At 40.5% G+C, this 11,411-nt stretch overlaps 1 protein-coding gene across 1 annotated transcript; it reads right to left on the reverse strand.

Moving 5' to 3' along the window:
- Positions 1-4,428: 4,428 nt before the first annotated feature.
- Positions 4,429-10,635, reverse strand: LOC120036506 (CMRF35-like molecule 1). The gene is made up of 4 exons (XM_038982948.1): positions 10,492-10,635; positions 8,111-8,446; positions 7,924-8,004; positions 4,429-4,505 (listed from the first exon to the last, which is right to left on the reverse strand). The coding sequence occupies exons 1-4, from the start codon at positions 10,529-10,531 to the stop codon at positions 4,429-4,431; spliced, it is 534 nt and encodes a 177-aa protein (XP_038838876.1). The 5' UTR covers positions 10,532-10,635.
- Between the last annotated feature and the right edge of the window lie 776 nt (positions 10,636-11,411).

The following is an 11,411-nucleotide window of genomic DNA, read 5'->3' on the forward strand; positions in this document are numbered from 1 at the left end:
CCATGTTACAGTATGATGCTTGGTAGTTGTAGTCCATGTTACAGTATGATGCTTGGTAGTTGTAGTCCATGTTGCAGTATGATGCTTGGTAGTTGTAGTCCATGTTACAGTATGGTGCCTGGTAGCTGTAGTCCATGTTACAGTATGGTGCCTGGTAGCTGTAGTCCATGGTACAGTATGGTGCTTAGTAGTTGTAGTCCATGTTACAGTATCGTGCCTGGTAGCTGTAGTCCATGTGGCAGTATGATGCTTGGTAATTGTAGTACATGTTACAATATGGTTCTTGGTATTGTAGTCCACATTATAGTACATTGCTTGGCAGTTGTAGTCCATTTTGCAGTACGGTGCTTGGTAGTTGTAGTGCATGTCACTGTAGGATGCTTGTTAGTTGTAGTCCATGTTACAGTATGGTGCTTGGTAGTTGTAGTCCATGTTACAGTATAATGCTTGGTAGATGTAGTTTATGTTTTTTATTTATTTATTATTTCACCTTTACTTAACCAGGTAGGCCAGATGAGAACAAGTTCTCATTTACAACTGCGACCTGGCCAAAATAAAGCAAAGCAGCGACAAAAACAACAACACAGAGTTATACATGGGATAAACAAATGTACAAATCAAATCGAATGTATTTATATTGCCCTTCTTACATCAGCTTATATTTCAAAGTGCTGTACAGAAACCCAGCCTAAAACCCCAAACAGCAAGCAATGCAGGTGTAGAAGCACGTGGCTAGGAAAAACTCCATAGAAAGGCCAAAACCTAGGAAGAAACCTAGAGAGGAACCAGGCTATGAGGGGTGGCCAGTCCTCTTCTGGCTGTGCCAAGTGGAGATTATAACAGAACATGGCAAAGATGTTCAAATGTTCATAAATGACCAGCATGGTCAAATAATAGTAATCACAGTGAACAGGTCAGGGTTACATAGCCGCTGATGATGTAAGGAGGTAAATAAATAGGCCATAGTGGCGAAGTAATTACAATTTAGCAATTAACACAGGAGTGATAGATGTGCAGATGAGGATGTGCAAGTAGAAATACTGGTGTGCAAAACAGCATAACAAACTCTGGCAGCCGATTCTTGAAGTTAGTGAAGTTAGTAACTGTAACGCTCATCTTTCTCCTCGTCTGAAGAGGAGCATGGATCGGACCAATATGCAGCGTGGTTTGAATACATACTTATTTTGTTAACCTTTTCTCAATAGGGGGTGCTGTTTTCACTTTGTAAAAATTTCGTTCCCAAATTAAACTGCCTCGTACTCAATTCTTGCTCGTACAATATGCATATTATTATTACTATTGGATAGAAAACACTCTCTAGTTTATAAAACCGTTTGAATTATATCTGTGAGTAAAACAGAACTCGAGTTGGAGCAATCTTCCTGTCAGCAAGTGAGAAATCTGAAATCAGCCAGGCTGTTCTGAGGTCAGTTTATTAATTTGCATGTCTTCTATTGGTTGAGATGCACTGCATACGCCTTCCCCTGGATGTCAGCAAATAGTGAGAATTGGAATGGAGTTGCTAGGCAGATCTGAGGCCATATAAATGGACTGGGAACGTGGGGTCCTCTCTTTCCTTCATTCGCCATGACGCAAGACAGACCTCAGGATGGCGTTCTAGAAAACTCCCGTTATAGCCCTTAGATATATCCGGCTCTGATTTTATTCGATATAGGTGTTAAAGACATCATAATGTTGTTATTTTAAACCGAGTTATATCAGTTTATATCAGTATATTGCGATTTTCGGATATTTATTTGTGCTGCGTTCTAGTGAGTTGGGCACATCTGGGCCACATGGCTAATGTTTACTGCTAATTCCAAAGTTGAAGGCGACAATCTACAAAGCACCCCCATCAGTAAAAAAGCTGACTAGCATAGCCTAGCATAGCGTCACAAGTAAATACTAGCATCTAAATATCATTAAATCACAAGTCCAAGACACCAGATGAAAGGTACACATCTTGTGAATCAAGCCAACATGTCCGATTTTTAAAATGTTTTACAGGGAAGACAAAATATGTAAATCTATTAGCTAACCACGTTAGCAAAAGACACCACTTTTTTTTACTCCAACAGTTTCTTACTCCATCACTAGCTATCACAAATTCTACCAAATAAAGAAATAAATAGCCACTAACCAAGAAAAAACTTCATCAGATGACAGTCTGATAACATATTTATTGTATAGCATATGTTTTGTTCGAAAAATTTGCATATTTCAGGTATAAATCATAGTTTACATTTCAGCTACAATCAGAAATTGCACCGAAAGCAGCCATAATATTTACAGACACCAACGTCAAATACCTAATTACTCATCATAAAACATTTCTGAAAAATACATAGTGTACAGCAATTGAAAGACAGGCATCTTGTGATTCCAGACAATATTTCCGATTTATCAAGTGTTTTACAGCGAAAACAAAATGTAGCTTTATATTAGCGTAGCCACAATAGCCAGAAACACTTGGGCGCCGACGACCAGTTCACATGCACGACAAATATTAGAAATAGCATCATAAAATGTTTCTTACTTTTGGTGATCTTTGTCCAGAACAGTCGTTGTTTGAATCTGGAACGGCAAATTTCCCTCTTCATTTAGCATGGGCACTTGCCAAGTGCTACATATCTTTCCAACGTCAACAAAGTCAGAGAACGGAACACGCCAAAACTCCCGAAAAAATTTCAATAATCTGATTAAACTATATTGAAAAAACATACTTTACGATGATATGGTCACATGTATCAAATAAAATCTAAGACGGAGAAGTTAGTCGTTCATAACGACAGCTAAAAAAGAAGGCAAGTCCATGTCCTCTTTGCGCTCTCCAGAAACAGGAAGTGGACGGTCACGTCAAAGAAAGAGCTTTTATTCCACCTTAGACCAAGATAAACACAACATTTTTTCTCTCACAACCTCTTGACCAACCAGGGGAAGGTGTATGAAGTGTACGTAGCCTCTTACGTCTTATGCCCATGTATAGGCAAGAAGTTGAACAGAGCATAGATTTCTGACATTCCACTTCCTGGTCAGGAAAAGTGCTGCAGAATGAGTTCTGTTTCACTCAGATAAATAATTCAAACGGTTTTAGAAACTAGAGAGTGTTTTCTATCCAATAGTAATAATAATATGCATATTGTATGAGCAAGAATTGAGTACGAGTCCGTTTGAAATGGGCACTATTTAACTGGCTACTCAATGCTGCCCCTTGCAGCCATAAGAAGTTAAGTATATCCCAGTTTAGGTCACCTAACAGTACGAACTCTGACGATAGATGGGGGGCAATCAATTCCCATATGATGCCCAGGGCACAGCTGGGAGCTGAGGGGGGTCTATAACAAGTGGCAACAGTGAGAGACTTGTTTCTGGAGAGATAGATTTTTAAAAGTAGTAGCTCGAACTATTTGGGCATAGACCTGGATAGTAGGACAGAACTCTGCAGGCTATCTCTACAGTAGATTGCAACTCCGCCCCCTTTAGCAGTTCTATCTTGACGGAAAATGTTGTAAAAGGGGATGGAAATTTCAGAATTTTTGGTGGCATTCCTAAGCCAGGATTCAGACACGGGGTTGGCGGAGTGTGCTAAAGCAGTGAATAAAATAAACTTAGGGAGGAGGCTTCTGATGTTAACATGCATGAATCCAAGACTTTTCCCTGTTACAGAAGTCAACAAATGAGACTGTCTGGGGACACACAGGGCCTTGGTTAACCTCTACATCACCAGAGGAACAGAGGAGGGTACGGCTAAAGGCTATAAGAACTGATGGTCTAGTGCGTTCGGAACAGAGAGTAAAAGGAGCAGACTTCTGGGCGTGGTAGGATAGATTCAAGCCATAATGCACAGACAAGAGCATGGTAGTGTGCGAGTAGAGTGGAGGTAAACCTAGGCATTGAGTGACAATAAGAGAGGCTGCATCTCTGGAAGCGCCAGTTAAGCTAGGTGCGGTCTCCGCATGTGTGGGAGGTGGAGCAAGGGAGCTAACCGAGGCATGTAGAGCGGGACTAGGGGCTTCGCAGTTAAACAAAGCAATGAGAGCTACCCTAAACAACAGTATACAAGGCATATTGACATTAGAGGGAGGCATAAAGCAATCACAGGTGTTGATTGGGAGGGCTAAGACAACATCGGGAAAAACAGCTAAGACAACAACAACAGGTAAATGGCGATGAATGGGCAGAGAGGGTCAGTTAGCTACACACAGGGCCTGAGTTCGAGGCTGTGGCCAACAGATAAACAATATTAAGTACCGTGTTAATGAACAGTCCAGTAGGCATCAGCTGTGTAGCCTAGTGATCATAGCGTCCAACAAGCAGCAATGGACGAAACAGGGAGCCGCTCGGCAGTCGCCACTATGCTAGGCGAGCGTGAGACACTGCGCTCAGAGAGCTAACGGGCCGGGGCTAGTAGCTGGGTCCTCACCGACATCAACGACGCAGAGGCCGGTTGAGAGCACATCGGCCGAAATACGTCAGCAGACCAGTCGTGATGGATCTGCGGGGCTCTGTGTCGAAAAGGGTCCAGGACAATTGGCAAGAGAGGTATTGTAGTCGATGTACTTTGTTTGCTAGCCGGGGGAATGGGCCTAGCTCGAGGCTAACTGGTGCTTGCCTCTGGACAAGTGCGTTAGCCACGATAGCCACTCTGTAGCAGCTAGCTAGCTGCAATGATCCGGTGTATTGGTCCAGAGCATGTGGCAGGAATCCAGTGACGTAGTGGGGAAAGAAAATCAGTCCAATATGCTCAGGGCTGATATCGCGCGGTGCAGACTGGCAGATATTATCTGGGCTATCAGGGCTAAAGCGGCTGGTGTCTGTGCTAAAGGTAAAGACTGCTAGCAGTGGCTAACAATGACTAAATAGCTAGTAGCTAATTAGCTGGCTAGCACCTGAAGGCTAGCTTCTGAAGGCTAGCAGATCCATGCCACTTTGGGTAAAACGGGTTGCAGGAAGGTATATTTAATTCGAAATTGGAAAAAGAGATTGAAATGTATACAGAAAATCTAAAAAATCTGAATATTTACACTGGACAAAAACGGGCCAAAAACAAAAACGTCTTGCTGCTACGCCATCTTGGAAACAATGTTACAGTATGGTGCTTGGTAGTTGCAGTTTATCTCTCAGTATCATGTGGTGCTGAGGGTTCATTATGTTACCTTGGTGATGCTGTTGTTACCTTGTGTTCTAGTCATGTCTGTGGTGGTGATGCTGTTGTTACCTTGTGTTCTAGTCTTGTCTGTGGTGGTGATGCTGTTGTTACCTTGTGTTCTAGTCATGTCTGTGGTGGTGATGCTGTTGTTACCTTGTGTTCTAGTCATGTCTGTGGTGGTGATGCTGTTGTTACCTTGTGTTCTAGTCATGTCTGTGGTGGTGATGCTGTTGTTACCTTGTGTTCTAGTCATGTCTGTGGTGGTGATGCTGTTGTTACCTTGTGTTCTAGTCATGTCTGTGGTGGTGATGTTGTTGTTACCTTGTGTTCTAATCATGTCTGTGGTGGTGATGCTGTTGTTACCTTGTGTTCTTGTCATGTCTGTGGTGGTGATGCTGTTGTTACCTTGTGTTCTAATCATGTCTGTGGTGGTGATGCTGTTGTTACCTTGTGTTCTAGTCATGTCTGTGGTGGCATTGTTGTTACCTTGTGTTCTAGTCATGTCTGTGGTGGTGATGCTGTTGTTACCTCGTGTTCTAGTCATGTCTGTGGTGATGCTGTTGTTACCTTGTCTTCTAGTCATGTCTGTGGTGGTGATGTTGTTGTTACCTTGTGTTCTAGTCATGTCTGTGGTGGTGGTATTGTTGTTACCTTGTGTTCTAGTCATGTCTGTGGTGGTGATGCTGTTGTTACCTTGTGTTCTAGTCATGTCTGTGGTGATGATGTTGTTGTTACCTTGTCTTCTAGTCATGTCTGTGGTGGTGATGTTGTTACCTTGTGTTCTAGTCATGTCTGTGGTGATGATGTTGTTGTTACCTTGTCTTCTAGTCATGTCTGTGGTGGTGATGCTGTTGTTACCTTGTGTTCTAGTCATGTCTGTGGTGGTGATGCTGTTGTTACCTTGTGTTCTAGTCATGTCTGTGGTGGTGATGCTGTTGTTACCTTGTGTTCTAGTCATGTCTATGGTGGTGATGCTGTTGTTACCTTGTCTTCTAGTCATGTCTGTGGTGTTGATGCTGTTGTTACCTTGTGTTCTAGTCATGTCTGTGGTGGTGCTGTTGTTACCTTGTGTTCTAGTCATGTCTGTGGTGGTGATGCTGTTGTTACCTTGTGTTCTAGTCATGTCTGTGGTGGTGATGCTGTTGTTACCTTGTGTTCTAGTCATGTCTGTGGTGATGTTGTTGTTACCTTGTGTTCTAGTCATGTCTATGGTGGTGATGCTGTTGTTACCTTGTGTTCTAGTCATGTCTATGGTGGTGATGCTGTTGTTACCTTGTGTTCTAGTCATGTCTGTGGTGATGTTGTTGTTACCTTGTGTTCTAGTCATGTCTATGGTGGTGATGCTGTTGTTACCTTGTGTTCTAGTCATGTCTGTGGTGGTGATGCTGTTGTTACCTTGTGTTCTAGTCATGTCTGTGGTGTTGATGCTGTTGTTACCTTGTGTTCTAGTCATGTCTGTGGTGGTGCTGTTGTTACCTTGTCTAGAGAGAGAATGCGCCTGCGAGAGATTGCGTACTTGTTTACGTGTGTAGTTTGTGGTGCGTATTTCTGAGGCTGAAAACAATAACCACTCTGTGTGTTTCAGAAGAAGTGGTGTGAACCTTGACCTTGAGGCCCTGATGTTCTTATGTCAGAAACACACAATGACTGTAACTACTAGTCTCTCAATACAGAACCTCTCTGAGTACAGTTACAATACTAAAGATAATGACTGTAACTACTAGTCTCTCAATACAGAACCTCTCTGAGTACAGTTACAATACTAAAGATAATGACTGTAACTACTAGTCTCTCAATACAGAACCTCTCTGAGTACAGTTACAATACTAAAGATAATGACTGTAACTACTAGTCTCTCAATACAGAACCTCTCTGAGTACAGTTACAATACTAAAGATAATGACTGTAACTACTAGTCTCTCAATACAGAACCTCTCTGAGTAGTTACAATACTAAAGATAATGACTATAACTACTAGTCTCTCAATACAGAACCTCTCTGAGTACAGTTACAATACTAAAGATAATGACTATAACTACTAGTCTCTCAATACAGCACCTCTCTGAGTACAGTTACAATACTAAAGATAATGACTATAACTACTAGTCTCTCAATACAGCACCTCTCTGAGTACAGTTACAATACTAAAGATAATGACTATAACTACTAGTCTCTCAATACAGCACCTCTCTGAGTACAGTTACAACACTAAAGATAATGACTGTAACTACTGGTCTCTCAATACAGCACCTCTCTGAGTACAGTTACAATACTAAAGATAATGACTGTAACTACTAGTCTCTCAATACAGAACCTCTCTGAGTAGTTACAATACTAAAGATAATGACTATAACTACTAGTCTCTCAATACAGCACCTCTCTGAGTACAGTTACAATACTAAAGATAATGACTGTAACTACTAGTCTCTCAATACAGAACCTCTCTGAGTAGTTACAATACTAAAGATAATGACTATAACTACTAGTCTCTCAATACAGCACCTCTCTGAGTACAGTTACAATACTAAAGATAATGACTATAACTACTAGTCTCTCAATACAGCACCTCTCTGAGTACAGTTACAACACTAAAGATAATGACTATAACTACTTGTCTCTCAATACAGCACCTCTCTGAGTACAGTTACAACACTAAAGATAATAACTGAACAGGTTATAGGGACTAAATAACATGGTTAATATCAGTGACTGGGGGAGAGGGAGATGTAGGTGTGTAGTCTTTAGAGAGCCGTGTCTCTTAGGGTAATATGTACCAGTGGTGATGTTTGTTGATGGGTGTGTTGTGGAGAGGAGAGGTCTGGATGTGACTGGGTCAGGTTTGGGAGGAACAGGAGCTGTGAGAGAGAAACAGAGAAACAAAGAATGTATCAGCACAAATATATATAGTACAACACGTCACATTAATCATTAGCACACAAAAATACATTCTCAGACACAAACCTCTGTCCACAGTGAGCCTGACTTCAGTTGGCTCATCATGTCCCCATGTATTCACTCCACACCAGTATGTATCAGAATCCTTTTGGATCAGGTTAGTGATGGTCACAGTGAAGACTCTTCTCTCTGTGTCGTCATACAGAGAATATCTCCCTTGATGAGTCCACGCTGGGTGCCGTTGTTTTTGGGTTTGGATGACAACAACACTGTCTCTGTATATCCCTTTAGAGAGGTACTTCTGGTATGTCTCATACCCCCGATCATAAGGACACTGAATGTGAGCATTTCCTCCTTCTGTTGCTCTGTTTGTAATCACCCCGGACAACACACAGACCACAGCTACAACAGAAACACAGATACAGAGTTATAGTATGTACAGACATCCTCAGATTGTGTTATTGATAGACTCTCACATCACCGTCTTGGCAGCTCTGTTCTAGTCTAATGTATTGTTAGATTCTGGGTGAAACTTGGAACACTGTTATACGCAGAAGCATAGTATATAAAGGAGTGAAAGAGACTGGTTTTTACATCAGAGTTAATGGTTATCTGTAGAAGACAGACAGATGGCTTTGGAATGTGTTGGGTGGACGGGAGGAAGTCACAAGATTGCTATAGGGGAAGTGGATGGACATCTGTTGATTAGGCGAAGGAGCGGTTGAGGTCAGGTCAGACCCCGTGAAGGGAGAAATGCTGGTTTATTATCCTATTACCCTGTGGAACCATAAGGTGTAAGGATTGGAGAGAAGGAGGCCTAGTGGAGTATATATACTTGTGATGGTGGGATTTGTTGTTGTCTGAATACAGCTGTATCAACCCTTTGGGAAGAATTAAACTTGGTTAAGCGTCTCTAGTGTCCGTGAGTTAATTACTCTGAAAATTACAACCTAACAGTATGGACATTGAGAATCAAGGGAAACATGTTTAATGAAGACCTGATCTGTTTAATTACTAATAAAGTTTGGTACTGGTCTACTGCTGAATGATAAAGTAAAGTACAGCATTGATTTATGAGTTCAGGACTCCAGCAATACAGTAAAACAGTGTTGAATGATAAAGTAGTAAAGTAATAAAGTACAGTATTGATCACTATGGTATAAAATGATACATGCTCAGTATTGATCACTATGGTATAAAATGATACATGCTCAGTATTGATCACTATGGTATAAAATGATACATGCTCAGTATTGATCACTATGGTATAAAATGACACATGCTCAGTATTGATCACTATGGTATAAAATGATACATGCTCAGTATTGATCACTATGGTATAAAATGATACATGCTCAGTATTGATCACTATGGTATAAAATGATACATGCTCAGTATTGATCACTATGGTATAAAATGATACATGCTCAGTATTGATCACTATGGTATAAAATGATACATGCTCAGTATTGATCACTATGGTATAAAATGATACATGCTCAGTATTGATCACTATGGTATAAAATGATACATGCTCAGTATTGATCACTATGGTATAAAATGATACATGCTCAGTATTGATCACTATGGTATAAAATGATACATGCTCAGTATTGATCACTATGGTATAAAATGATACATGCTCAGTATTGATCACTATGGTATAAAATGATACATGCTCAGTATTGATCACTATGGTATAAAATGATACATGCTCAGTATTGATCACTATGGTATAAAATGATACATGCTCAGTATTGATCACTATGGTATAAAATGATACATGCTCAGTATTGATCACTATGGTATAAAATGATACATGCTCAGTATTGATCACTATGGTATAAAATGATACATGCTCAGTATTGATCACTATGGTATAAAATGATACATGCTCAGTATAGATCACTATGGTATAAAATGATACATGCTCAGTATTGATCACTATGGTATAAAATGATACATGCTCAGTATTGATCACTATGGTATAAAATGACACATGCTCAGTATTGATCACTATGGTATAAAATGATACATGCTCAGTATTGATCACTATGGTATAAAATGATACATGCTCAGTATTGATCACTATGGTATAAAATGATACATGCTCAGTATTGATCACTATGGTATAAAATGATACATGCTCAGTATTGATCACTATGGTATAAAATGATACATGCTCAGTATTGATCACTATGGTATAAAATGATACATGCTCAGTATTGATCACTATGGTATAAAATGACACATGCTCAGTATAGATCACTATGGTATAAAATGATACATGCTCAGTATTGATCACTATGGTATAAAATGACACATGCTCAGTACTGAGTTATGTGTTCAGTGAGTAACACAGTTGAATAGGGGGTGTGTATTAATGTATTGAGGTCTGATAGTAACAGTTCAATATGGGGTGTGTATTAATGTATTGAAGTACTCACCACAAAGGAGGCTGATGTTGACAGACATGAGGCTCTTCATTCTTCTCTCTGGCTCCTCTTCTATGTTTTAAAAATTACACTGCTCTCCACTTACTCCAGTCACTGAACACAACTCTATCCACGTTTAAGAGTTCTGGTAGATGTCATGTCATCTCTCTCTCTCTCTCTCTCTCTCTCTCTCTCTCTCTCTCTCTCCTCTCTCTCTCTCCTCTCTCTCTCTCTCTCTCTCTCTCTCTCTCTCTCTCTCTCTCTCTCTCTCTCTCTCTCTCTCTCTCTCTCTCTCTCTCTCTCTCTCTCTCTCTCTCTCTCTCTCTCTCTCTCTCTCTCTCTCTCTCTCCTTCTCTCTCTCTCTCTCTCCTTCTCTCTCTCTCTCTCTCGCTCTCTCTCTCTCTCAGCAAAAAGGTTGGGTCTTAGTGAAGACATGTTATCCAGTACTGGCTCTACAGTACTGGATAACAACAGCAAACTCAGCCTTCATAGTTCAAAACAAGACACCCAGGAGATTGTTATTATTAACCTGTACTATTATAATACTTTAACTATATTGTCATCATCTCAACAATGTGTTGCTCCTCTGCTGAAACAAACATGGTAACTTTAGAACAGAGAAGTTGACAGTTTTAACTCTTTGTCAACACAGCTAGATGAGTTCTCTTGTGGTTTAGAAGTCTAACATCCGGCCGGTTTGAACCAGTTTCACTCTGCAGCACATATAGACCTGGAGACACTGAGGACACACCTAAAACACCGTACATAGCCATAATATAAAACTGTTCTGAGTGTAATGTTCTCTGTTTGTTTCACGTTTGTTTATTATCTTTTTCACTTGCTTTGACAATGTAAACATGTTTCTCATGTCAATTTAGTCCATTGAGTTTTGAGAGAGACTTTCAATATAGGAAGAAAGAGCACTTCAGAAA

This window comes from Salvelinus namaycush, unplaced genomic scaffold, assembly GCF_016432855.1.
Source record: "Salvelinus namaycush isolate Seneca unplaced genomic scaffold, SaNama_1.0 Scaffold1372, whole genome shotgun sequence".
Taxonomy (NCBI): domain Eukaryota; kingdom Metazoa; phylum Chordata; class Actinopteri; order Salmoniformes; family Salmonidae; genus Salvelinus; species Salvelinus namaycush.

Coding starts and splice junctions, on each gene's coding strand:
- LOC120036506 (XM_038982948.1), bottom strand. CDS start 10,531: ATGAAGAGCCTCATGTCTGTCAACATCAGCCTCCTTTGTG. Junction 8,005..8,110: donor CAGGCTCACTGTGGACAGAG/GTTTGTGTCTGA, acceptor TCTCTCTCACAG/CTCCTGTTCCTCCCAAACCT. Junction 4,506..7,923: donor ATCAACAAACATCACCACTG/GTACATATTACC, acceptor TTTTCGACACAG/AGCCCCGCAGATCCATCACG.